Source organism: Empidonax traillii, unplaced genomic scaffold (assembly GCF_003031625.1).
Source record: "Empidonax traillii isolate 1590-97213 ecotype Southwest subspecies unplaced genomic scaffold, ASM303162v1 scaffold1005:size266651, whole genome shotgun sequence".
Taxonomy (NCBI): domain Eukaryota; kingdom Metazoa; phylum Chordata; class Aves; order Passeriformes; family Tyrannidae; genus Empidonax; species Empidonax traillii.
The window spans coordinates 40,920-68,050 of NW_020956198.1; the positions used below are offsets into that span (position 1 = coordinate 40,920).

General features: G+C 55.4%; 2 protein-coding genes across 7 annotated transcripts in view; one reads left to right on the forward strand and one right to left on the reverse strand.

Annotated features, from left to right (window-relative positions):
* Window positions 1-10,962, forward strand: part of PLEKHG4 (pleckstrin homology and RhoGEF domain containing G4) — a 50,659-nt gene extending 39,697 nt beyond the window's left edge. The window contains exons 11-21 of one of the 5 annotated variants that reach the window (XM_027904067.1): window positions 1,028-1,971; window positions 3,313-3,562; window positions 4,285-4,374; window positions 4,707-5,015; window positions 5,425-5,595; window positions 6,064-6,277; window positions 6,830-6,946; window positions 7,037-7,303; window positions 7,807-8,003; window positions 8,559-8,634; window positions 9,790-10,962. In XM_027904067.1, the coding sequence (XP_027759868.1) occupies window positions 1,028-1,971; window positions 3,313-3,562; window positions 4,285-4,374; window positions 4,707-5,015; window positions 5,425-5,595; window positions 6,064-6,277; window positions 6,830-6,946; window positions 7,037-7,303; window positions 7,807-8,003; window positions 8,559-8,600 (2,601 nt within the window). In that variant the 3' untranslated portion in view covers window positions 8,601-8,634; window positions 9,790-10,962. The remainder of the gene's footprint in view (window positions 1-1,027; window positions 1,972-3,312; window positions 3,563-4,284; window positions 4,375-4,706; window positions 5,016-5,424; window positions 5,596-6,063; window positions 6,278-6,829; window positions 6,947-7,036; window positions 7,304-7,806; window positions 8,004-8,558; window positions 8,635-9,789) is intronic. The other 4 variants (XM_027904068.1, XM_027904069.1, XM_027904070.1 and 1 more) reach the window with 4 other exon arrangements.
* An 8,614-nt stretch (window positions 10,963-19,576) lies between these two features.
* TPPP3 (tubulin polymerization promoting protein family member 3) lies at window positions 19,577-23,126 on the reverse strand. 2 transcript variants are annotated; one of them, XM_027904054.1, is made up of 4 exons: window positions 23,025-23,126; window positions 21,684-21,875; window positions 20,546-20,699; window positions 19,577-20,323 (listed from the first exon to the last, which is right to left on the reverse strand). In XM_027904054.1, the coding sequence occupies exons 2-4, from the start codon at window positions 21,869-21,871 to the stop codon at window positions 20,135-20,137; spliced, it is 531 nt and encodes a 176-aa protein (XP_027759855.1). In that variant the 5' UTR covers window positions 21,872-21,875; window positions 23,025-23,126; the 3' UTR covers window positions 19,577-20,134. The 2 variants fall into 2 exon arrangements, with proteins under 2 accessions (XP_027759855.1, XP_027759856.1); XM_027904055.1 differs by lacking the exon at window positions 23,025-23,126 and adding an exon at window positions 22,459-22,628.
* Window positions 23,127-27,131: the final 4,005 nt, after the last annotated feature.

Consider the following 27,131-nt stretch of genomic DNA (forward strand, 5'->3'; position numbering starts at 1 on the left):
CAACTTGGTCACATCTTACTCTATCATTAAACCTTGTCATCATCCCTGCTTTATAGAGAGGTGGCTAATGAACCCGTCAGATGTTTGCCTTTCTTCTGATCTGATTGATGACAGACAGGACTTGGTGCTTGATGCTTTATTAGCCCCTCTCCTCCCATGGTGATAAGGCACTCACTCCTCCCTTGTGTCTGTCCTGTCGGACCACGTTTTGTCCCGCTCCTCTTGGTTGACTGATGTGGCAGAGCTGTCTCAGCAAGGCACTGTTTCATGCACCACTGCTGGAGTTAAGCCCCATGAAGCTGCTTCCAGCATTCCTGGAATATTAGAAATAAACTGCTGAGCTCAGCATTCAGCTAACCAGCACAAGCATGTAGTGCAGTGGCAAGCAGAGCCAGGCAGGTAGGCAGGGCACAGCGCACCACACAGCTGCCAGCAGGCACGGGCTCAAGCTGCACAGTGTCAGATTCCTCCTTGCTGCAAGGATGGGTCAGTGGATCACTTGGGGTGATCCACAAACCCCAGCTCTGCTGGAGCTCCAGGCTTCTGTGTGCTGTCAGCTCCAGGGAAATGTGTGTGTGGGGAGCAGCAGCTTACTGATGCCCCTGTGACCTTGTCCTGCATGGCAGTGGTAAGAGTGGCTGGGCAGAGGGGGAGGGAGAGCTCCAGGTTTCCTACTGAGCAGGGTCACACTGAGGTGTGAATTCCTACAGTCTTAGCAGCAGCTTCCCCCGGGCCCCCCTGCCCGGAGGGGACAAACGTGCCCAGCAGTGTGGGTGCCAGCGCCGCTGGGACCTGCTGGGGAGGTGGGGCTGTGGCAGAGCAGCCAGCACAGCTGAAGCCCTTGGCATAAGGGGCTGTTTGTTTTGCTGAATTGTTAAGCCCCATTGACAATAGCAGCCCCCCCACCCACACGCTCGATCTGCGATGGCCACACACTGATCCTTTCTCTTGTCTTCAGGCACGGAATTAGGGTTATTCTTCACAGAGTCCCTCTGACCGGCTGCTGCTTTTTGTTCTGGCTCTGCAGGCGTACGAGTGGGCCTTGGAAGGGATGCGACACCTCGCCTGTGTCAGCATGGAGGACTGCAGCTCCCCCGAGCACTGTGCAGATGTGATCAAGTGCCTGGAGAGTTACAAGGGGCAGCACCCCGACATCAGCGCTGCCCGCTTCCAGGAGATGAAGGACTTGGCCTGTGAGCTGAAGAGTGACAAGGGGCTCAAGCAGTGGAAATTCGCGTGGTCTAAATGTCAGGAGACCAAGCTGGTTTTTGAAAAGAAACTGGAAGCGGCCTTGAGAACGAGGAAGTCTCTGCTGTCAGAGCACAGCCCAGCTGCCGGGGAGCAGCCCCAGGGTGGCAGCGAGGCTGGCAGTCTGTTCCACTGGAGGCACTCCGAGGGAGCCACCTCCAGGTCCCACTGGGACAGGACTTACAGCGCATCCCACTGTTACAACAGGTCCAACTGCTCTCTGGAGTGGACTAAGGAGAAAGTTCCCTCGCCCTCCCTGAGCTGCCCCGCTGATGTCGGGGCTGGGGAAGACGCTGCCAGCCAAACTGCTCTCAGCCCTGGCCCTCACTCAAGCAGAGTTTTTTTTGCCAGCGGGGCCTGCAAGTCTCCAAAGCTGCCTGAAGAACAGCCAAACCTCGAGAGCATCTTAGAAACCTCGGAGGTGAAGCCACCCTCTGCATCCACTCCGGCCCCCGGGAAGCTGCCTCCGAGGAGGGTGCTCCGGAAGGCCCAAAGCTTCGACCTCCCTTGCGGGGAGAGCCTGTGGTCGAGCTGCCAGAGGAGCGAGCCGGTCAGGTACGGCAACACCGGCGTCTTCATCAAGGGGCTGGAGGTGAGCAGCACCGAGCTGGTGGACAGGACGTTCGCGCTGCGGCAGCCGGCGGCTCACAGCTGGGCTGCAGACTGCCTGCTCGAGGGGCACAGGGGCTGCCTCTCCGCCTCGGAAGCCAAGAGCTGGGGCAGGTGAGTGGCTGGTGCTGACGTTCGGTGCTTTCTCAGGCTGGTGAAAAGGCAGCCAGCAGAGATGTGGGGAGCTCTGCGGAGCTTGAGCACTGGGTACGGGGTAGGTGACTGGAGCTACATCTCCATCGTTCCTGCACACACGTGTGGGGTGCTGAGCAAGCACGCAGGGATGTCCCCACATAGCCTGGCAGCTTTCTCGGTGGGGAGGCAGAGAAATGGGATCTGTTGCTCTTCCCTCGCAGCGTCATTCCTCTAAGAGGGGAAGGAGTCCCAGGAGAGGGAGTCTCTCAACCTTGCTGGCATTGGAGGATGAGGGGATACAGAAACACTATTCAGTAGGGGAGCATAAACACAGTGCATTGTCCCACATTCTTTTGGGCAGTGCTGGATCCAGACTGTTAGGGAAGCATTTCCAGCTTCACAGATAAGAGACTGGATTTGTCCTTTGGGGCTGAAATTTCTAGATGTCCAGCAGCTGGCTTTTGTGCTCTTCTTTTCCTTCTCTGTCCTTGAGAGTCTCAACTTTGTTGTCGTACTTCAACATGCCTAAGCTATGGAGAGGCCAGGGATGTGAGCTGTTCTTGACAGGGGATCTCCAGGCAGGTCTTTCAGCTGCTCTCATTGGAAGAGCTGTCCTCTGAACAACCAGAGGAGTTGGCTTGGGGGAAAGCTGAGGCAGGGACACGTTAGAGTAGTTATGTTTGGTGCTGCACTGCCTCGCAGTGGCAACCTCGAGTACCTGATAGGCACCCTTAGATGCGTGGAGCAACCCACGCTGGGAAGTGCTGTTTGCTGATGAGGTGTTACATGGTTTGTTTCCTGCTCTTGCTTTACTAGGACAAGGGATGTGTGCCCTGCTGAGCTTAGGCCAGGATCACAGCCAGCCCGAGGCTCGCTCTCCCTGAACAGGAAAGCTGACAGGGTTCCTTAGAATCACAGACTATCCCAAGTCAGAAGGGACCCACAGGGATAATTGAGTCCAACTCCTGACTCTGCACTGAACAACTTCAAGAATCCCCCCCTGTGCCTGAGAGCATTGTCCAAGCACTTCTTGAGCTCTGTCAGGCTTAGTGCCGTCAATGCTTCCCTGGAGAGCCTGTTCCACTGCCTGACCACCCTCTGGGTGAAGAACCTTTTCCCTGACACAGCTTCGTGCCGTTCCCTTGGGTCCTGTCAGTGCTCAGGGTCAGAGCTATCACACATAGTTGTTCACATGAGCCTGGATCGTGCTGAGGGATCATCTCCCCTCTGTGCTGGGTCTCTGCAGAGACAGCGCAGTGCTCTGCAGGTGCTCTGGCTGCCTGGGTCAGTCCCTTCAGGGCCGTGTGCTCGCTGTTGCAGCAAACTGCGGCACATCATCGACGAGATGGTCACCACAGAGCGGGAGTATGTGAGGTCGCTGCGCTACATCATCGACAGCTACTTCCCCGAGATGGAGCGCCTCGACCTGCCCCAGGACCTGCGCGGCAAGCGCAGCGTCATCTTCGGCAACCTGGAGAAGCTCTACGACTTCCACAGCCAGTACTTCCTGCGGGAGCTGGAGAGCTGCTGTAACCACCCGCTGCGGGTCAGCCATTGCTTCCTGCGACACGTAAGGACCATCAGCACCTCCCCACCCTGGGTCGGGCTGCTCCGGGCATGTGCTCAGCCCCCCAGCCCAGCAGTGCCTGTGTATTTGGTGTGTTAGTGGGCTGTGACCCTTTTTGGGAGGGGAAGGATTACCCTGTGCTGGGCTGGTTTGTCCCCTTCCAGCTCAAAGGCTAGCTTGGACTGGGATGGCTGTGTGAGGCTGAGCCCAGATGGCAGCAGATGCTCTTTGCCACTCAGAGACACATCCAGGGAAGCAAAATGTCTGTTCTTGAAGCCCCATCTGCTTCTGCAGGGGCATCCCATACCCACCTTCTGTCTGTGGTGTAAGGGGGGAATGACTTCAGTGACCAGTGAGGTGCAGACCTGCTGCTCTGGGTGAAAAGGGCTGCTGGACAGAAGCATGGGGCACAGGTCTTAAGGTCAGCTGCCCCCATGCACGTTTGCTGCTACTAGGTTTGAATGGTACCAGGTTGCTGTTGGAGTATGGAAGGGGCAAAGGATGACAGGACAGTGGATTAAAGACTCCTGGATACCATAGGAGTAGGAACACGAGTACATTCCCTGGCTCTTAATGAGTTTGGAGCAAAGTCATTCCTGATATCAGAGGAGACTCTGGTGCAGCCTGGGAGAGGCAGAAGTAATTCTAGAGTAACCTGCCAGGGGCACAGCTGTCACTGTGCCCTGGGTGTGTGGGTCTCACTGGAGGATGGATCTCTTCTGCAGAAGGACCAGTTTGGAATGTATGCATTGTATAGTAAGAACAAGCCGAAGTCAGACTCGCTGCTGGCCAGCCATGGGAATACCTTCTTCAAGGTGAGTCCCTCTGTCTGCCTCATGATTGCTCAGGGTGTTTGGGTCCTGAACCAGTCTTTTTAAACAAACCCAACTTTCCTTCCTGAGGCAGGCTCAATGCTGGCCTCTGCTTCCCTGGCATGTGTCTGCACAGGAGCAAGGGGGGGACAGGGCAGAAGAGCAGTGAGGGCTTTGGAAAAGGAGCCCAGCACACAGCAGTGCTGGTCCTGTGGCCTTACATTTCCCTGAGAGCACTTGTTTTCTCTGAGTACCCCAGCCAGGAGAGCTGTGGGTGTCAGTGCCTGCCTGGGGGCATGGGAAAGCTGCTGCCTTCACTCTGCTGCATTTCTCAGTTGAAGCAGGTGCAGCTGGGGGATAAGATGGACCTGGCCTCCTACCTGCTGAAACCCATCCAGAGGATGAGCAAATACGCCCTGCTCCTGAAGGACCTGATCAAGGAGTGCAGCGAGGCTCAGGAGCAGGAGCTGGGCTACCTGCGTGCAGCTGAGGAGATGGTGAAGTTTCAGCTCCGGCATGGAAATGACCTGCTGGCCATGGATGCCATCCGTGACTGTGACGTACGTTCCGGTGTCCTCCCCTGCCCAGGGGGGCAGAGCCACACTTCTTCCCCTTCTCTGGGCTTGGGGTCTTTGGATTGTATGGTGAGCCTCCCCTCAGATTCCCACAGTGCTCAGGGTGCTGTGTGCCAGTCCAGCGTAGCAGGAACACTGAGGCGTGGGGCAAGGGAACAATGGGGCTTGGAGATCTCCTTGATCTGTCAGGACAGACAGCCTGGGTGCTGTTACCTGAGGGGGTTGTCATAAACACACTGCCAGGTGCTCACCAGCAGCCTGGCAGCCCTTAAACATGCTGTCCTGCATGCTGCTTTGGGCCTTTCACCTCTTCTGAGCTGGTGAAAAGAGGGTCAGGCAGTTTGCAAGGAATTCAAGCTGATGCTGATGGCAGGGGTAGGACAAAATCATCTGGGTGGGACTTGAAGGAGAGGCATGCAAAGTGCAGAAACCCCGGGGCTCAAGGTGGAAGTCTCACTAGGATGTGCTCTGTGTCCAGGTAAACCTGAAGGAGCAGGGACAGCTGGTGCGTCAGGACGAGTTCACCATCTGGCTGGGCCGTAGGAAGTGCCAGCGCCACGTCTTCCTCTTTGAGGATCTGATCCTCTTCAGCAAGCCCAAGAAGATCCAGGGTGGCTTTGATGTGTATATCTACAAGTGCTCCTTCAAGGTAAGGGCAGCTCTGCTGTTCCCTCCCATGTGAGACGTGTCCGTGGCTGGTTTCCCCATGGACTTGCCCCTGAAAATGGGAAGCAGGAGCACCTTCAGCAGAAGAGCTGCTCCCACCACTTCTAAGCCTTCTCCAAGCCATGCAGTGAAAACAGAAGTGAATACTTCACACATTAATGCCTAGGCCCTCTCTGTGCCGTGAGATGTGGGGGGTCAGCATTTTCTGAGGGCCAGGGAGTGTGAGGGAAAGGCAGGGAAGTGGTGCTGACTCCGGATGAAGCTCTGGGAATTGCCCGAGCTGTGTGTGCTCAGCTGTGTCCAGATCGTATCTGCTCCTGACAGGACCTCAGGCTCTTTCCCACTGGTTGTGCCGAGCTGGAGGTAGCTGTGGCACAGGGTTCAGGCAGAGGTTACCCTTTCTGCTCCTGGTGCAGCCTGGTCGATGCTTTGCTTTTCCCATTCCTCACAGACTGCAGACATTGGTCTGACGGAGAACTCCGGAGACAGCGGCCTGCGCTTCGAGATCTGGTTCCGGAGGCGGAAATCCAGCGACACCTACATCCTCCAGGCCAGCTCAGCTGAGACTAAGCAGGCCTGGACCAGTGACATTGCCAAGATCCTGTGGCAGCAGGCAGCCCGCAATAAAGGTGTGATTCCTCCCTGGGGCGTCTGTGCCGCGAAAGGTGCGGGAGCCCTGTTCAGCTCGTGCTGTCCGGAGTAGGTTTGGAGCCTGTTAGCAGGCAGCTCTGTGCAGCAAGCAGCTGTGTGCTGGCATGCAGCCTCAGGAGCATGTGCTGGGCTTGGCTGGGCATGTCCCTTCCCTGCCCCTCGTCCCCAGGGATCTCAACCAGTCCAAGCTCTGTGTGACTGTAGAGAAATAGGAGCACAGGGTTCTCTGTCCAGTACCCCTGAAAGACTCGCTGCTCTCTCTGTGATCTAGGCCACTGCTGGAGTGGGAGCTGCCTGAATCAGGCTGGCTGAGTCCCTCCTCTCCCCCACCAGGCTTCCCGCTTGGCAGGACTCAACTAGGCGGCATGGCACTGAGCTGCTTGGCCAGAGCAGGGCATGACTGCTTGTTGGAGACTCTGCAGGGCTGGGGAGCAAGGGGAGAACAGATCCAGTCTCAGCAGTTCAGGAGCAGCCAAGCCCAGGAGTGCTCTATCCTGGAGCTGCGTAATGCTGTTGGGAGGGTCAGGTCAACCTCATCATGTGGCTGTGGGTCTCTTCCTCTCCAGAAATCCGTATGCAGGAGATGGTCTCCATGGGTGTGGGTAACAAGCCATTCCTGGACATCAAACCCAGCGAGGCAGCTATCAATGACCGTGCTATCGATTACATCATGAAAGGCAGAGGTAGGTGCCGGCTTTGCCTTCCACCTTGCTCTGTGTGAGCCAGGCAGGACTGGTTCTCAGGGCTTTTTTTTTTAATATATTTTCTGGCAGGTGCCAGGACCAGAGCATCAATCGCAGTGTCTCAGTTTGACCATTCCAACCCGTTCAAGAGGACGCAAGCGCAGCTCTCCACTGGCAGCACCCACACTGCGTACAACCCTTCCTCCTCCTCTTCCCTGCTGGGGCCCCTCAACCTCCACATGTATGTGAACCAGGCTCTGCTGCCAGAAGTCCTGCCCCCCAGATGCCCCTTTGACATCGGCACCTGCATCGAGGAGGATGAGCTGGAGCACGAGACGAGCAGCCAACCATCCCTGAGTACGTGGGGTCCCGGGAGGGGCAGGCTCGTCCCCTCACCTTGCTCTGCACAGTGCACTCAGACCAGGCTCTGGGGGTCACAGTGCCCTTCTGTGCCAGCTCTTTCAGCTTCCACAGGGGGAGTTAGCTCAGACACAGGGATTATGAAGTGCCCACTGAGCTGCAGCCATGCCCATGACAGCCTTGGTGCTGTGTACTGGTGCTGCTGTGGCCTTGGGCACTCGTGTCTCTGCCCCTCTGTTCCTTGCCCTCATCAGCCTGGTCCAGTGACCCCTTGGCTTCCCTTGAGTGAATTTCCCTGGCCAGCCCACACCAATCTCCAGCATCATTATGACTCAGTTTCCTTGTGTTGTTTTGTTGCCTGGGGCTTTAAAGAGGCCCAGGGAGGAGTGTGGCTTGTGTGGCCAGTGCCTCTGCAAACAGGTACATCATCAAGTGTGTGTGGCACAGGTCATACACAGCCCAAATTCGTGGTTATCAGTGACCTTCCTCTCTTTCCCCAGCAACAGAGAGCTCAGAGTCATCGCACTGCATGTCAGCCACGGGCTCCAGCGGCTCTGACAGCGGCTGTGTCTCCAACGTCCCCCAGGAAAGCTTCTGTGAAGACATGGGCTCGCCCCCCTACGTGCCCATAGCCCCACAGCACAGCTCTGCAGTGGAGGGGAGACCCAGGTTCACAAACAGCCAGTACATTTCTGCAGTAAGTGCCAGCAGCCAAAACAATGTCTTCACTTTGCCTGTTCCTGCAACTGCCTCCCCAGTTCCAGCCACTGCCTCTCACGGGGGCACCGAAGATGCTGCTTTTGGGCTCGGGGTCGCTGTGGGCAAGTGACATTTCCCCTTGCAGAGACTTGGCTCCTCTGGGGCAGGCAAGAGCCCCTCTGGTGCAGGAGCCACCCCTGCGGTGGCCAAGATCCCCCCCGAGGAGATGAGCTGGAAAGGACCTGCAGTGCTGGAGGCTGCACGAGGAGGGGATGCTGCACAAACAGGAGCTATAATGCTGTCATGGGCTGGGGTACATAGGGAACCTCCTGGGATGGCTGGAGCTCTGCTGCAGATGCTGCCAAGCTCCTTTCCCGGGAGGTTTGGGCCTTTTTTGGGGAGCAATGAAATGGAGGAGCAGGAGCCTGTTGCTCTGTCAGTGTGTCTCCTCTTACGTTCCTGAGAGTTCTCAGCTGCTTGCCTTCCCACTAGATCGTGTCCTGATGCTGTTGTCCTCTAACCCTGTACTAATGCTGGCTTCTCTCCTCTGCAGAAAGCAGGCCAGGTCACCAAAAGTCACTCGAGAATAGTGTGAGCCCCTCGGCCCCGCCTCAGGAAGTGGAGTTGTTGTAAGTAGCCCCTGCAGGGGGGATTTTCCAGCAGCTCTGAGGGCTGGTCAGGTTTGTCAGTAGCTCCGAGTCAGGGGAACCTCACCCTCTGCTTCTTGGTGAGTTTTCCCCATACATTCCTGACTGGTCTCTGAGGCTCTGATCCATGAGAATACCAGCTCCCATGGAGCCAACACTGGGAACAGCCAGTCTGATCCATCTGCCTTGCAGAACCAGAACAACCAAAATCACTATCAGGTAGTAGAGGCTTGAGCACTACCCAGTCACCAGTGTTCAGATGAGCTGCTTTCCTCTGAATGCTGCCCTCCTGTCTAACCACTAATCTGTTTCTCGTGGCTCTTTGCCAAAATCCTGCTCTGAGTCCCCCTGAACTGCCCTGAGGAGTCCATGGTGTTCTCCCCTAGCTGGATTTATCCCACAGTTCCCTTTGAACCTCCAAAGGAAACTGCACATCAGGCAGAGGAACCCACTAGGCTATGGTCAGGACGTCCTGAGGGAGCTGCCAGATGTTGCTCCTGTACTTAGTGATTCTGGGAGGATGCCTTGGCTGTGAGGAAATCATTGTTGATCTGAGGAGGGGGTGAATGCTGACAGGGCTCAAAGCCAAGCAGGGCTTCCACCATGTCAGGGCCCACTCAAACCAGCCTGTTCCTGGCTCACCTCTCCTCTCTGTCCTTGGAGCTGAGCCTCCCTTTTCTGGGAGAGCAGAGGGGTGGGAATGTGAGAGGCAGGACTAGGCTGTGAGTGATGGAGGCTTGTGGGGTTGGCACCATAGGGTGTTACACACACACACAGGCCCGTGGCTTGTGATCTACAGGTGTTCATAATCAGCTGAACAGATCTAGCCAGGGTTCAAATGTGACATCCAGGAGGGGCAGACAAGACTTTTGGAGTGGTCACAGAAGCCCCAGGTTTGCTGGCCCGCGTGGCCTTTGGGCGAGTCCTGAGGCACAGAGACACATCTCCCTGTGGGGGGAAGAGCCGTATTTTTCCTGCAAGGCTCTTCCAGGAAAACATTCTTTGCCCACCAAAACTGAGCTCGGACAAATGGTGGTTTTCAGGTGTTTTGCAAAGTCACTGCTGGCCAGGACAGAGGGACCTGCCACGTCAGGGGAGTGCAGCTGGTCTAACCCATTGCACGGTGCTGTGTTCCAGGTTTGATTGCCATTTCAAACTCCCTGAAGACCTCAGGCCTCTGACCAGCAGAAGGAGAGAGACAGTCTTCACCCAGGAAGATTTTTTTTTTTTGTTTTTTGGCCTGTACTCAGGCTCTTTCAAACAGCCCAAAACCTGAACCTCTGCCTGGGGGGGAAGTCCCAAGAAGGTTTCTGTCAACTACACTTAATAGCTTTGGTGTTGGATGGGACCTTGGGCGTTCCAAACTCGTTGGCCCTATATTTATGAGTAATAAGTAACATAACAGTTTGGAGGAAAAAAAAAAATGTATTATTTTTAAAGCTAAGAGCTGTACAGATTTTTGTTACAAGTGACTCTGTTACTATTTGTTGTGTAAGCTGCACATTTTATAAAGTTTTTGGAAGGGCATGAAGAGAAACTGAGGTATTTAAGAAAAGTAGTGTAACTTTCTATTTCAGGGTTATATTGACCTGGACTCAAGGTGTAACGTCCTTCCTTATGTTCTAAATATGTCTATTATAGCAATAATTTATTTTCTTGGCTTAACACTTCTGTTTTAATAAAAGCAGTTTCATTGTTGTAGTGAATTGTTTCTTCAGATGGTTCTTCCAGTGCCTCGGTGCTGAGCTAATCATCTCTGTCATAACCATCTCTCAGCTCTGCCACTCTCCCTGTGCCATCTCTGCACTAACCACCTGCCAGCTCAGCCTCGAAATCCTCAGCTCCTCTGCCAGGGAAGGGGAGGATTTCCCAGGCAGAGGCTCCCCTGATGCCAGTGGGAGGCCAAGGCAGACTGAGGAGTTTGGAGCAGCCAGCAGAGGAACAGGTTGTTTTGGAGGTCAGGAGGCACAGGCCATCAAAGTTCCTGGCTCTGTTTGAAGCCACTTCCCCCTTGTAGCTGCTGTCCCAGTGCCAGTCTGTCTCTCCCTGCTGGGCCAGGTCCCAGGGGCTCCATTCAGGCTCTGTTGTGCCTTGTCCTGGCTGTGCCCCTGGTTTTGGGGTGACTGGCTGCTTGCTTCACCTCCAACTCAGCCCCTCTCCTGGTACTTCAGTCACAGGGTCGTGGCTTGTTTGAGGAGCTTTGGATGGTGCTGGCATCCGAGACCAACAGGGTTTGAGTGTAAAAAGTGTTGATTAAAATGCTGAACCTTAAAGTTGCATGTTGTTTGAAGTAACACAACGTAACTGGAGGCTAAAACACCCAGCTCCCTGCCAGGCTGTGACACCCTCCCCGTTCTTGGAGGAAATGAAAATGAGCATTTTTTTTGGAAACAGTGGTTACTCGCTGCCGAGCTCCTGTTTACTCCTGGTTTATGCAGGGCTATAAATCAGGCTCCCCCAGGTGTGGGGGGAGTGTCACGTTTCACCTGAGGAGGAAGATGGAGCAGTGCTTTGTTTAACTGCAGTTTTTCTCCCCTTGGCACTGCAGAGCTGCAGTCTGGGCTGTTACAGCCCCACAGCCACCCTGGAGACAGTTGTTCCTTCAGGTTTGGAAATTCCTGTACTGTACATAAAACACTTGTTTTATTTTTAATGAGCTGGATGTTTTTTTTAAAAAAAAAACCTTGTTCTTTTTTTCAGACAGCGCAGAGAACACAGTTGGACACCTTTGCACAAAATGGGGTGTGAAACAGTTACACAGGGAATATTTTACAAGTTACTGTTTTGAGATAATTGCTGGGTTAATGCACGGTTTGGGGGCTGTCAGGACAGCAATAGCTCATGTAAGAGAGAGAGAATTTACTAATGCAACAAGAGGGACATGAGACTTCCCGAATTTCTCAGTTTCAAAGGTTTCTGCATTGCTGGAAAGTTGTTTACCTGATACTGTTTTTTCAGGGTTGGATTGATTTAATAAAGGTTATTTTCTTTGTATGGCTCTTGTTTGCATTGTGTCATCATTTCAGCATCAGAGTCCTGGAGCTGATTGAAGCAATGCTCCTCTAACCCAGCCCAGCAGGTTGTTGGGGTGAGGCTGATGGTGCCTGTCATTTTAATACTGAAAAGTACATAAAACTGTTTTTTTTTTCCCCCTGTTTCATATCTGGCACCCAACCAGTGAGAAAAAAAGCTTTATTGACATAAATAAAACTTTTCCCGTTGCCTCCCTTGACTTCCACAGAGTCTGAGCTGCAAGTCAAGAATCCCAGAGTGATCTCATTCCAACCCCATGCCATGGGGCAGGGACACCTTTTTCAGGGCCCCATCCAACACTTCCGGGGATGGGAAATGCAGGAAGGCTGGCTGGCTGGAATGGGGGATATTCCCAGGACAGTCATCCCCTGTGTTCCTCCACACCACTGACCTTTTGGAAAACGTTTTCCAGCCTTGGAGCAGAGATACCAGTAGAGGGGGCAGGTGGGGTGTTTTTCAGCTGGACTGATCCGACTTCGCTTGTCCTGCCACAAAAAAAAAAACCAAACACAAAAGTCTGAAGAGAAATGCAATTTTCCTTTTTGCTAAAGATGTGCAGACAGTGGGCCAATCCGTTTTTAAGACAATTCCATTTAAAAAAAAAAAAAAAAAAAAAAAAAAAAAAAAAAAAAAAAAAAAAAAAAAAAAGGAAAAAAAGGCTTAGAAACCAGAAAAAACTCAGAGTTTAGAAAAAAGAAATTCAAATATTAATATATTAAAATACATATTTCATGCATCCAGCACGTAGGGACTCACCCTTCACTGGCACAAGGCAAAACTATGCTGTAATTACAATAAAGACACTTGTAGCTAAATAGCAGATTAAATCTTTGTTTCAGGTGTCCATTTAATATTTCCATTTATGCAGGCACAGAATAGGAGAAGGGGAAGAACCGTCACATCCCCGTTTCCCGTGACAGTAAATCCAGTGGTGCCCCATCAGGATGAATTTATTGTCAGGCAAACTGAGCCTTCTCGGGGAGCAGCAGAAAGGGCAATCCCACCTTTCCCAGATTAAAATGCATTCAATAAATTCAGTGTGAAATTGTCCTCGAGCACAACAGCTGCTCTCTTTAACCAGTTAATTAAAACCAGACCCCGAGTGGGGAAGGAGCTCTTACAGAAAGGTCAGGCGTGAAATTTGGAACAGTTTCTGTGCTCCCTGACCGGGGCAGATGAGTTGAGAATGTGACAATTATTGGTTTGGATACTTGTGACAAACCTTTTACAAAGCTGTAGACACGAACTGTCTGACGTCCTTCTACAGACAACATTATCTAAGGATGGAAAAAAAAAAAAAAGTCTGGAGAAGCCACATAGAAATTCCTACTTTGCCTGCAATAAAGGCTGTAGCTGCAAAATTAATGCTAATACAATAAATTCGATAAATACATTAAATTCAATTCAGCAGAGCTGAGAAAAGCCAGCAAATTGTGAGGGTTTTGATGGTGTAATACCTCGGAACAACCTGCTGCACAGCTTGTCACACAGAGCAGCAAAGAGAAACGTGGCCAGTGCTGTCATTAAATACTCAAAACCAAGAGCAGTAAAATAAAAATAAGCACCAGGTAACTCCCCTCCCGCCCCTGGACACACCGTCCCACGCAGTGAATTAGGATTTTGAGGTGCAGATATTTATTGCGATGTCAGTCACAATCCTCTTGGCCAGACGGAAAACAACCGGATCATTTGGACTTCTGGGAAAATTCCTTTACCAAAAGGGGTGGCACTGGCACAGGTGCCCAGGCCAGGGGTGGAGTCACCAGCCCTGGAGGGATTTAAAAAGCCATTTGATGTGGCATTCGGGGACAGGGGTTAGTGATGGGCTTGGCAGTGCTGGGGGAATTGTTGGACTCGGCGATCTTAGAGGGCTTTTCCCACCTAAATAATCCTGTGGTGGATGTGGATTAATCTGCTGTGCAATAAAACAGAAAAGTTCAGGTTAAGCCTGAAAAAGAAAATCTGCCTGCACCTTCCACAGCCCAGGAGCCAGAGGTGGGACAACACAATTCCCACAGCAGAAAAAAACACGGGGGAAGGTGATCCTCAATGCCTGGAATGATTTTAAGCTGTTTCTCACAGAACAGAGAGTCAAAAGCATGGTTGGAAAAGGATGGTGAGGGGGAAACCCTGCTCTAAATGGATGTAAGAATTGATTTGCTTCCAGAGAGAGTTTGGAGCTCCAGACAGCGCCGAGGATCAAAACTCGTGGTGGGGACCCACAGTTGCCCTCACAGTATGTTTAGCTGAGAGTTTTCCATAGCTATTCTCACCATCGACTTCTTATTGCTGATGCTGCCTGACAACTTCAAAGCAAATTACATATTTAAACACAACACAGGAAAAAAACCCCACTCATCCACCCAAAAAACAAACAAACAAACAAAAAAACCCAACAAAAAAACCCCCCAAACCCCTACCCAACTTTTCAAGCAGGAGAGATGAAAAATTTCAAGAGAAAAACAACCAGACACTAAAATCTTGATATTTCTGAAGCTCATTCCAATTTTTGGGCACAGTAGAAGAGGGACAGCACCACCAAAACCCTCTCCCTGTCCCATTGCTCCAAGAAAACTCAACTCAACTCAACTCAACTCATCCCATCCCCCTGAGCCCTCCCAAAGGCCTGGAGGAAAGGGCAGGGCTGCAATTTATCTTAAAAGCCAATTAACACACTGTTAACGTGACAGATGCCTTTAATGAGATGCTGCCTGTGTCGTTTCTCTTAGAACAAAAAACAGGTGAGAGGCAAGACCCAAGGAATAAAAAAAGATCCAAGGAAACATGGAATATGACAGCTCATCAGTGAACTAATCGATTTTATCATGCAGGATTTTTGGTTTTAAAAACAGAAAGGACTTTAGGTAAAGATATAGGAGTGCTCATCAATATTCTAATATTTATTAATATTTATTAATATTCACAATAATTAACATTTTATTAATAATTATCGATATTTTATTAATTCATAAATATTTTAAATCTTTTTCAAAATAATATTTTTAAGCTTTCACTGAGGACAAGGTCAGCATTAAAAAAAAAAAAAAGTGTCAGTATGAATGCAAACCAACTCCACACAGTATCTATATTTGATATTTATATATAAATAATTTTGACATTAATAATTTATAAGTAGATCTGTACAATAATAACTGCATTCTGGAGCTGTGTCACAGCTCGCTGATGAGTTTGTGTGTCTTTAACATACCCTTGGGTTCACCCATTATCATTCTGTGTGTTATCCCTGGAACTCTCAGCTGACATGAAGCCAATTTATTTAATTTTTTTCATTAATCAGCACCCCAGACGGTGGTTTGGAGGCTGTTTTTTGTGTCAGATTTATGATTTTGGATCTCTGACTTTCTGAGTTGACTTGTCTGCAAATAAAAACTGCCCAAACCCCCTGAGTTTTCCCCGACACGCACAAGGCAGGGAACGGCGCTTCAGATGCTGCAGGGAAATGTTTAAATCTAAAGCCAAAAAAATTATAAAAAAAAAAAAAAAATCTGTTTCCAATTAGGTTTCCAAAAAAAAAAAAAAAAAAAAAAAAAAAAAAGAGAGAGAAAAAATTCCATAGAAACATTTCTGTTTAGATTTGTTTCCTGACATCACCTGAGCTCCCTGCCAAAACACCCAAATATCTTGGTGCCTTTCAGATTTTACTGTTTGTTTAGGATTTTTTTTTTTTTTTTTTTTTTGCACACCTATGTAGGAATGCTTTGAAAACGTCTTTTTGTTTTTGTTTTGTTTTCTTTTACAAGTGTGTTTCAGACTAACACTTCAAAGCAGTGACATAAGGGTTTGCTTAAACTCACACCGTGTTACACTCACGGATGTTTCTCGCTCAGCAGCACCACTGGGAAGGCTCCAAGGGACTCACCAGACGGGGGGAAAACTGGAGAAAAATGATTCATTTCTTGTAACGTTTATGACCCTTTGTGATTCTGGGGATTTGGGGGTTTGTTTTCTCATGTCTTGTCTCATCCCGAAGGGATTATGGGATTCAGCAGGGCTGGAGGAGAGCCTTCTATCAGATTCCACCTTACAAGAGGTAGATCAGGCTGCTGCTTCCAGCTACTGCATCTCCAGGAATTAAACACCCACTGGGAAACGCTCGTGGGTACCTCAGCACCCTGCTCTGGGCACTTCTGCAGTTCAGAGCAGTTACACAGTTGTGTTCTCTCTGCAGGGAACAAAACAGGCATTAAACATGGCTGGGGCTCAGTTCAGCCTTGCATGAAATCTCGTTGCTGTATTTAAACCTTGGGAATAAAATTATTTGCTCCTTGTTTTCTTTCCCTGCGTCTTCCTGCTTCCATCTCCCCCCTGTGCTCTTACAGCTCAGTTATTACATTAACCAAATGTGGGCATGAGTTCTGGGTAATAACATTTCATCTGGAACCGTGCCACGCTGGGAAGATGGTAATTTAGTTAATTGAATTCCGTCTAAAATGATGCTAAATCAATATTCCAGCACAGTGCTGGAGCACACAGCTGGCAGCCAAGCATTGCCTGGAACGCTCGTGGTCAAACCAATATCTCAGGGCACGGGGCAGGAGGAGTTTGAAATGTGAGCCCCAGGTTTAGGTGAGACAAACTGTGCTCTGAGTCCTGTCTGGACAGGATTTACAGCCTTGCCTGTGTGTTTTGGAGATCGCTGTCCATCAGGCCAGCAGGGAAATGGAAAAGTACTGAGGGAGCAGCGCAGGTACAGCTCTGGAGGGAAGCTGTTCTGCCTTGGCCCGAGATCAAGGACCTGCACTGCACCAGCACAGTGCCCTCCCAGCTGGGATGCTCCCTGGGGCAGCAGATGTTTGGAACAGCAGCAAAGTGAGCTCTTCCTGGTGATCCTGCACAGGCACAGAGAGGCCAAAACCTCCCTGGGTATGTTGGCATCTGCTGCCTCCCTCTTCTAGGAATAAGTGTGTGTCCTTGAGGAGCAGAGTAATCCATCCTCATCAGTGTCTCTGGTCAAATCTCCGGTCATCCCAGAGAAAAACGACCTCTTGGAGGAGCCAGATCCCTCATCCCAGGCAGATCAGTGCTGGCAAAGCACGAGGCACATCAGCCATGACCACTAGATGGTTTTAGAAACACCCCAGGGAGGTGACCTTGGGGGCAGAAAACCCATTTTACAGCTAAATTGATTGTAACCACCCAGCTGAGCCTTCTGGGCTGCACATCTCGCTGGCAAGGTGGGACACGGGGCTGTGAGAGGTTCTGGGTTTGCCTGGGGTGGTGGAGGAGGTGTTTGGGGCAGGGCTGGGGGGAGATCTGGCGTGTGGGAGAGCGACCCGAGAGCAGCCAAGGGGAAGAGACAAGTGGGAAGGAGAAGAAAAAAAAAGAAAAAAAAAAAAAAAGGTTCCATGTCTGGGGCTTGGATCAATGCAAACAACATAAATCCTGGCTGAGACACCACCTTTCCTCCTGCTGGTTCCTCCTGCTGGCTCCTCCGCTGCCAGGGAATTGCAGGCTGGAATCGCAAAGTGTCTTCCCTGGGCTGGTGAGGAGCCAAGCTGGGAGCGAGGGCTTGGCCAGAGCCGGCTCTTCAGCCCAGGGAGGTGCCTGCAGGCCCTTTAAGTTGGGGCAGTGTCACTTTTCATCACACAAAACAGATCTGCAGCTCTGTCTCAGCAGGCTGTGGCACCGCTGCGAGCTTCACTGGGAAGCTTCACCACCAGCCGGATCTGCTGGTCCTGGGGAAGAAGTTCCTGCAGGTTTGGGTCTTCCCAAGGGCTGAACACCCCAGCTTGGCCTCTCCTCATCTGTCCTGTTCTCCAGTGCCAACACCCCGGAGGCCTCTGCTTTCCTGCCCACTCTACTCATAAAGATTGGTTTTTAAAGGTCTCGGTCCTTGCACTTACCTGCCCACGAGGCTGTGTCTCCACCTGCCTTCCACCACGCCAAGGGGCTCTGTGATGGTTTCCATTTCTGGTGAAGACCCAAATCGACACCTCGTTGTTCCCAGAAAGCTGTTCCCGTCCCTTCAGAGGATGTGGCTTCTTTGCGGGTTGATCTGAGGCACTTTGCAGCCACCAGACCCTGTTGGTCTTTAGTGGCATTATTTCTCCTGGTTTGGCAGGACTGAGATGCCATTCCCATGGAACAGCATGCACTGGAGCTGCCTCCTTGGGAACCAAGAAGATTGGAGGGGAAAAGTCCCGTGTAAGCTGTGGAGCAAGTGGTGGAGCACTTAAAGATGTGCTGGAGCAAGCAAGGAGCACCTTCAGGCTGAGGAGGATGCAGGAACTGTGAGCCATGGCCTGACCTCTGCAGTGGCTTCACAGGCTGCGAAGAAGCTGTTTCTGCTCAGCAACAGTGGCTCAGTAGGGGGTGAGGCCCTGGCACAGGTTGCCCAGAGAAGCTGTGGCTGCCCCACCCCTGTAAGTGTCCAAGGCCAGGTTGGACGGGGCTTGGAGCAGCCCTGGGATAGTGGGAGGTGTCCCAGCCCACGGCAGGAGGATTGGAATGAGCTGGTCTTTAAGGTCCCTTCCCACCCAAACCATTCCAGACTTCTATGATTCCCAGTCCTGATTTTCCAATATCAAAGATGGGTCAGTACCCCCAGTTCCCCTTCAGAACTGCCCTGATATTGGTACCCTCCCTGAGATCCACAACCAGCTCCTGGCAGGAGCTCCACACTGGCAGGGAATGAGTCTTAGGGGGCCTGACCTGCTCACCTCTGCCAAAAACGTTCCTTCCATCTCCAGGCTGCACAAGGACAGGGCTGAATCACCCCCACAGACCTCGAGTCGTGCAGAGCAACCTGGCCCTGGGAACTCTGCTCCTCATTTGTGCAGCTGGGAAAAGATGTAAAGTCCCTCCCCCTGCAGCAACAGCTTTTCCCAGGACAAAGGCTGGATGCTCAGAGAGAGCATTTAGGGACAGACAGCCACAAATCCCTCTGACCTGCTCAAAGAAGGGCTAAGATCCCCCAGCCCACCACTGGTAGACACTTACTGCTAGACCCTCACTGGGGATGGGGATGAATCCAGCTCAAAATAAGACAAACTCTTCCTTCTCCTGTGTTTTCCAAAGCAGGTGTCCCTGCAGGTGGGATGCAGAGGTGCAGTGCTGTGCTTTGGCCTGGACTGAGCCTCTCCAAGCCACGTGTGTGCCTTTGGCACATCCCTCACGGCCTGGGCCGTGCCAGCCCCACAGCTCAGGCACCTGGAAACAATCCCTGGGAGTTAATTTGGGAGCCTGGCTCTGAATGAACCATCACAGAGGAAGGCACCTAGCTGGAAAGCCTGGCACTGTCATCCTGGCAACACCCCAGGAGGCCCAGGCCATGCCTGGGATGGGGGTGGCGACACCGACACCCAGCCTCGTGCACCCGCCGCAGTGACCATCCCATCCCATCCCATCCCATCCCATCCCATCCCATCCCATCCCATCCCATCCCATCCCATCCCATCCCGTCCCGGAGCTGCCGTCCCGTCCTGGAGCCCAGCCTGTTCCCAGGGATCGTTACCAGGAGCTGGTGTGTGTTTGGTCGCAAACAGAGCGGGAGTGGGAGCCAGGCGCTCGTGTTTGTGTGCCTGTGGTTGCTCAGGCAACTCGGGGCCAGCCGGGAGCTGCCAAAATCATGGGTGGCCGGGGCCGAGCCCCCGGCACGGCTTCCCCCCGGGGCGGTGTGAGCGGCAGAGCCCCCTCTGCAGGGTGGGGTGAGCGGACAGAGGGGCCGTCCCTGCCCGGCCCCACGAACACAACCAGACCGGAGCGTCAGTGCGGAGGGGCTTTATTGCAGAGCCGGGTTACAGCGTGGGTCTGCAGCATCCTTTGGTTGGGGCTCCACGAAGGCAGCGGGAGGCCAGGGGGGTTGCCAGTAGCCAGGCAACACCAAGATGTCTTTGGGTGCTTCCCGGGGCTGGGCCAGGAGCGCCCCGGCAGCTCCGGCACTAACGGCACCGCGGGGTGGGAGCTGGGCAAGCGGCAAAGCCAGGCGGCCCCGTGGGGAGGGCACCGGTGGGGAAGGAGGAGGCGGCTGTGGCGTAACTGGTGCAGGGTTAAGGCAGGTCCCCACGAGGCCTGAGGGAGGACAGGCTGTGGTCCCCGGTGGGAGTGGGGAGGGTGCCCCAAAAGCCGGGGCTGAGGTAGGGAAGGTGTGGGTGCCAGCGGGGCGGGGGAGCCCTGAGGAGCAGTGCTGTTAGCGCGGCGGACGCTGCCAGGGGTGCGGGAAGGGGGTGTGACAGCGCGGGGGACACGGGCCGGGCTGGGGGTGGCGGCACAGGGTGGGACAGACGCAGCGCTGGGGCAGAGCATGCGGCCCCGAGACTTTCCCCACTCACATCAGCGCTGGGCGGCCGACATCCCGCCAGCCTGGGGCTGGCCCCAGCGCAGCCTGCCAAGCCCCACCTCACACGGGCACGTCCCAGGGCTGGCGCGAGCGCCCACCCCACGGCGGGCGTGCAGGGACGGGGGCGGTGGGCGCCGAGGGCACCCCTCCCTACTTCTTCACTTTGGCGTCGTAGGTGCCCGCGTTCTTGTAGGCACTGACGTAGCCGCTGGTGTCCACGATGTTCTCCCGCCCGCTCTTGCCCTTGCCCTTGCCGCTCTCGTCGAAGCGCTCCTTGTGGGACCCCGTGTACTTGGAGGTGTCCGTCAGCCTCTCCACGGCACCCACTGTCTTGGCTTTCTGCAGCGGGGGAGATGGGACACGGGGGTGAGGAACGTGCCCTGTGCCCTTCACCCTTTGCTCCTGACACCCACCAAAGTGCCCTACGCAACACCCAGGCCCCCCCCCCGTCCCTCCAGGGCCATGAGGTCTCCTAGGAAGCATCTGCACTGCAGGCAGAGCTCTATCCTCCCTTCCTGACCGTCCCTCCTGCTGCCGTCAGCCGAGGGGCTCCTCACTCACCGTGACCCCCACGTTAATGGGCTCCTTCCCTGCCACCAGCTGGCAGATGGCTTCGTACGCCTCCTCTTTGCTCTTGTCCTTAAACCTCTTGGGGGCCAGCTCTTCCAGCGCCTTCTTGAACTCCTCGTAGTTGATGACACGGGCCGTCTTCCCTCTGCAAGCACAAAACCCGGGCTGCCATCAGCATGTCTTCAGTCTGTGCCTCCAAATGGGATGAGCTGCATCAGGGAGATCCAGTCTTTGTTCTCCACCGGCCTCGGGCCCCTTGGCCGCCTCTGAAATTCAGCTGTAGCAATCCCAGCTGAAAGGGTCGGGCTGGGCACAGCTGGTGCTGAGCTCCAGGAGCTTTTCAGCCACGTGCTGAAGCTGTTGAAGTCCCTGATGCCAAAAGCCAGGGCGCATGGAAGCGCTCTGAGACTTGGGTGCTGTTGTCAGGAGGGGATGTGCATCCATTTCCACTGCTCCCAGCCTGCCTGGGATGCCCAGCACCCTCTCTTCCCTGGCAGGCATCAATCCTCTGGTCAAATTCGGAAGGACGTGCACAGAGCATCTCTCTCATCTCAGCACAGCAACCCGCCCTCCTGCACCCCAAAAACCGCCCAAGGAACAAGGCAACGCCTGGACAGAGCATGCAGATGGAGCAGGTTCTCCACCCATCCTTGTCCCCAGGGGCCCCCAAAAATTCCAGGTGCCTTTTAGCCCTTCAGGCTGCCTCTCTGACCTGCAGGGACCAGAGTCCTCCTCACGTTCTGGCATTGGCAGGCCAGGCCCAGGGATGGGCCACATCACACAGAACACCCCTCAACATTACAGGGCACCTGTTTGTCAGATGGGAGCCAGGCAGGCCCATCCCAATGCCAGGAGCGGGAGCAGGGGCACAGTCCCTGCACAAAATCTGAGCCTCCCACCCCCACATTTGGGTTACTTCATCATTAAGTCTTGCAGAAGCAGCCACACATCCTCCCCGAAGGTGGGACACCGCAGGGCAGCACCAGCTGCTCCGTGCCAAGTGGGATGGACAGCCTGGGAGCACAGCTCTGCAGGGGACCCCACACCCGGGCACCACCACCCTGCCCACAGTGCAGGGGCATCCCCACCCTCCGGGCCGCTGGAGGCCCCGAAAATCCCATTCACTTACTTCACCTTGGAGAAGACAATGTCCACGTCGGTGCTGGTGACGCTTTTGCCGTCGGTGACTTTGCAGTCCTTGCACAGCTTGGCCCAGTTCTTCCCGTTCATCTCCTGCCCCGTGGCCTTGGTGTCGCCGTAGATGGCGAATTTGCGGAAGCTTTCCTCCAGGGATGCCATCTCAGCGTTCCCGGCCATGGGGCTGCAGGACAGGGGGCAGAGGGGCCCGTCACCGCCCAGGCTGCACGGCAGAGCTCAGCTGGCTGCTCCTGGGTCCTCGAGGGCAGCAGCAGGAGGAGGAAGAGAAGGGCTGGCGAGGGTGGAGGCACCGCAGCAGGGCCGGGGTGTTGGCAGTGCCTGAGGGCTGGCGGCAGCCTCGGGTGAGCCCCGAGGCCGACAGCCAAGAGCGTGTCTTGGGGAACGGAGGGTCCCGGTCGAGAGCTGTCAGCAGCCGGGCTGTCAGCCCTGGGAGCTGGCAGGGAGTGAGCGCATCAGCCTGGCCCCTCGGGAGCACTCTCCGGCAATGACGCAATGCGTCCGCCTTTCTCCCGCTCGAGGATCGGGAGAACCGGCACCGCCGCCTGCCTCCCGCCCCACCTCTGCCCTGCCTGCATCCCCCCGCACGAAGCTGCAGCGCTCCGGCCCTGTGCCCTTGTCCCCCAGGGCTGGGCTAATCGTGGTGCCCCTCAGGGTGTCAAGTTGCCGATGGGCCCCTGCGCCTCGTCAGGGCACTGCGGGCGCTCCCCGTCCCTGCTCCCCGTCTGCCGTCGCCTCGCCAGCCTCGCCCTGCCCGCTCGGCATCCCTCGCCACACGCCGAGCACCCACAGCATCTCGGCAAGGACCGGGAGTGGCGGTACCCGGGAAAGCTCCAGTGCCCAGGGGGGCTCTGGTACACCGAGGTGCAGAGCGGGCGCGTCGCCCGGTGGGTGCCCGGTGGGAGCCTCGGCGAGGGCCGGGGAGTGGTCCCTGGGACCGTCGCTAGGGAGGATGGGCGTTGCCTGGCGACCGTCGCTAAGGAGGCGCGGCGGGGCGGGGATGCCGCTGATCGCCGCCCGGCCCCGCGATCCCGCGGGCTCCCACCGCCCCCGGCCCCGCAACGCCCCGCACGGCCCCGCAGCGTGCAGCAGGGGCTGACCCCTCCCGGCTGGCAGGGTTGTCACCGCGGGCGCTTTGGGGGTGCCGGGTCAGTGGCTGCCCCCGCCGCCCCTCCACCCCATACCCCGTTCCCCGCACAGCGGTCCCGGGCCGGGCAGCGGGGCGCGGGGGGCGCGGGGGGCGCGGGGGGTGCAGGAGGTTCAGAGGGCTCGGGGGTCCCGTCCCCGGCGCGGCCGCGCTCGCTCGGTCACTCACCTCGCGGAGCCGCGCTCTGAGGCGGGGGGGCGGCCCCGCCGCCGGTTTAAGGCGCCGCCATAGCGACGGGAGGGGCCGCGGGGCCGCACCCTCCAGCCGCCCCCTCCCGCCTCCCCCGGGCCGCCGCTCGGCCGGGAGCGCCCTCGGGGCGGGGAGATGGACCCCGGGCGGAGCTGTGCCGCCTCTGGTGTACCATCCACCACTGCGTGAAGCCCCTCTGATTTTCCCCAGGACCCCACTGGTGCTCCACAAGGTCTTTCCTCCAGCCCACAGTGTCTCTCCATCACCCCGCAAAGCCCCAGCATTGCCCCACGAGGTCCCTTCATCACGCCACGAGGCCCCACCGTCACCCCAAGAGGTCTCTCCACCTCCCATTCCCCTCAGACTCCCCCTGGCAGCCCTGCTGTGCTCTGCCCTGCAACCCTGTCCCCTGCCCCACACAGCCACCGTGCCCTTCCACTGAGGAACTGTCCCCTCTCAGTGGGTGACACCACGAATCAAAGGCCACTGCCCAGGCTGTGGGGACAAATGCCAACTGTCTTGCTGTGCAAGCACCTGTCCCCTTTGCATGGCCCAGTGGGACATCCTTGGAGCAGCCACGTGCCAGTCTGCCCATCCTGCAGCGTGACCACACACAGGGCTCCCTGTGGGTGCTGCGAGCTGAGGCAGTGCCCAAATATTGTGGTTGTCATGGAGTCCCAACACAACCCACATCACTTACTCACGGCCCCACCTCAGCTGTTTGCCCAGAGCCCGTTCCTGTCCCGCTGCTCTGCTGGCACTCCCTGGGCTCAGGGCACCGTGGGTGACCAGCCACAGCATCACCAGGAGCTGTGCACAGACAGGGGGTGCAGAGTGTGGTTTGATGCTGCCACAGGCCGCTGTGGGCAAATCAGCGGCCTGAGGAGTTGGGAAGTGGCTCAAACAACACAGCCTTTGGCAGCCCTGCAAGTCTCTGTCTGCCCTGGTCCCTGTGCAGAGGAGCCACGGGGCAAGGACAGGGCTGTCCCCATGGCTGGGCTGCCCCAGGAGTGTCAGATCTGCTCGTGCACCCAGAGCCCTTTGCTGTGGGGTAGAGCCTCAGCGACAACCTCCTCCTCTTTTCTGAGGGGCACGTGTTCTCTGCTGGGACGTAGTTGACAGTTTTTGACTGGACGAAGCCATGAGCAACCTGCTCACACTAATCCTGGCTTGGAGCAGGGACTGGAGACCTCCAGGGGTGGCCACCAGCCAGCTCTGGGAGTTAGGGATCACTAACTTTACCTCCCACTTCAGAGGTGAGCTCCAGGGCCGGTGCCAGCGGCTGCAGGCACGTCGCAGCACCTGGGGTTGCTTTGGTAGCCCCAGCTGGTCACAGCCACATGTTGCAGCCACTTCCTTACATCCCCCAACCAGCCCTGCGACCTCTCCACCCAGGTCTCCACAGGAGCTGCCGTTTCACAGCCCAGCCAGAGGCAGGGGGACAAGGACATCCTGCAGGGATAGGCCAGTGTGGGCAGGATTGGTGTGGGAGGCTCATCTGATGCCAGAGTCCAGGCAGACCTCTCCAATAAGTGTTTTTTCTCTCTTCTGTTTCTGGAATGTAAACCAGCCTCCATGCAGACCAGCAAGGACCCAGGGGTGTCATCCCACCTGCAGAAGATGGGGAAGAGCTTTTGCCTTCTCTCTGGTTTAAGGAGAAGGGAATAACTGGGACTGCCATCGAGGAAGATGATTAAGCCTTGCTGAAGGTACAATCTTGTCCTTAACTTGCCCTGCAATTCCCCACTGGAACAGGTGTCTCTGGCTCAAGTTCAGCTCGAGAGAGCAGCCCAGGTAACCTGGGCTGGAGCATCCAGGCTGCAGCAGCTCTGCAGGGCTCAGCAGCACAATCGTCCCAACCAGCAGCAGGCAGGAGCTGGGCACGTTGGCAGCTCTTCTGTAGGAGCTCCAGCTGGTCCTGGGGCTGCAGAGCCCAGAGAGCCAAGAGATGGCAAACGGGGAGAGCTGGGCCAGGGGGAGCACCGAGCCACGGCTGGCGAGCTGCCCCACGGGGTCGGGCTGAGCAGGTCAGGTTTCGGTTCCTAAGGGCTGGGGTTTGTTGTGCATTTGTTGTCACCATGACAGCCCTGTTGGGATGGAGATGGTCCTTGGCTGGCTCCTGCTGTTCCTCATGCAGCCCGGAAAAGGAAGCCCGGGAGGAGGCTGGGGCTTGGTCCAGAGCCCACGGGACGGGCAGGAGTGGAGAGGGAGGTTGCACAGGTCCTGTGCTGTGGTGGAGGAGCATGTGCACGGCTCAGTGCTCAGCTCCCTGGGGACATTTCCCTTCTAACCAAGGTCAGGATGTTCCCAGGCTGTCTCCCGCCCCAGGGACCTTAACGAGCTGAAGACTCCAGTGCTTACCCCAGACACACCGAGGCTCACACACAGCTCAGTGTCCTCGAGCAGCTCCGGCTGCTGGGCTGGTCCCTGCCAGGTCTGTGTCCCTCTCCCTGCCTTCACACAGAGCCCCCGAGTTGCTGTGACTGCTCGAGGTGCATCTCAGAGCTTGCACGAGAGCACAGCACAACCTCGGAGCGCCCTCTGTGCTCACCCTCATCTTCTTTGCCCCTCACCTCCCCCCGGGAATGAGCGCTCCAGGCTCCCGGGAGTCCTCCTGTTTCAGGAATGAGTCGCTGGCTCGGCCGCGCCTGGGGTGGGATGAGGTTATGCCGGGAACGCCGCTTCTCCGGCGCGAGTTGCTACAAAACAGAGGGAAGTGTTTCGGAGGTTGTGCAATCTGTGTACGGTCACCCCAGCAACAGCGTGTCCACAAGGCACCGGCAGGGGCTCAGCTGCGGCTGCCGAGCGGCGCGATCGTGGGGCGCGGGGCGCTGCGTGTGCGTGTGTGCCGGGTGTGACACACAGCACGATCCGCGATCCCGCCGTGCCCGGCTCTGGGCATAGAGGAGGAGGGGGGAGGGCAAAGCTCCATCCTCTGGCAGGAACTTCCTTTCCCCCCTTCCCGCCCCCGTCCCGCAGTTCAAGGGCAGCTCATGGAGATGCTCTCGGGACGCGTCAAAAGCAGCGCAGGAACAGACTCACGCAAAATCGTTTCCCAAAGGAAGGTCCCCCTTGACTTCAAAGGGTAAACAAAGAAACTCGAGCCAGGCCCGAAGATGAAAGCAGGCAGGATGCTCGTGCCGTGCCAAGGCAGGAGGCTCACAGCAGGCACTGCAAGGCCTGGCACAGCTGCCAGAGGATGGCCAGGGATCACGACTTCTGATTTTAGAGGACGGTGCAAGGCTGTCATCCTGCAAATCACTGCTTCTTCCTAATAAAAAGCCACAGTGTCTCGTGGTGGAAACAGCTGGCCCAGGGCGCTGCCTCCTGCTGATGGGAGAGTTCATGCCCTAGCAAAAACCCTTTTATTTAGTGCTGGAGGAGGTGCTTGGGGATGTCAGACCTCAATGTTTCTGCAGTGAAGGGGAGTTAAAGCATCAGGACTCCAGTTCGCTGATGATCTTGGGCTGTACCTTGCAGTCATTGCAATCCTCTGGTGTCGAGACCAGGATCTCTCTGCCCAAACTGCACTCTGCAGCAGCACCCTAATGTGACTCTGTCCTTTTGCTCCCTGCCACAGGTTTGCTGTGGACCCTCCTCATTCAGGGCAGCAGAAATACTGCTGGCATCTGAACCTGTGGGGTATCAGCATTAGAGTCCCAAGATGAGGTTGGGAAGGAGAGTCCAATTCTCCCAGGAGCTAAAACCATCTCAGCCTCACCATCTTCCCTCTTGGTGCCCATTAAGCATCTTCAACAGTCTTCTTTTGATGTGGTTGTGGCAAACCCACAAACCCCAGGCCAATTCCTACCACCATGTGGCACACACAGTCCTGCCTGCTGCCTGTGAGGTTCAGGAGATCAGAGTCCAACGCTGGCAGAGCTGGGAGCCCGTCCTGCTGGAGCCTGGCTCTTGGCTCAGCACCCAGCTGCTCCAACACATGGACACAGCAATGTTTGGCAGCCTCGAGTTATTCAGCAGAGTGGAGAAAATACTCCAGCTGAAGGCAGCAGAAGGATGGCTCCCCTGCCCAGGGTCCCCAGGGCATCCTGTTGGCCTCCAAAAAAAAGTGTTGGGCTCCTGCAC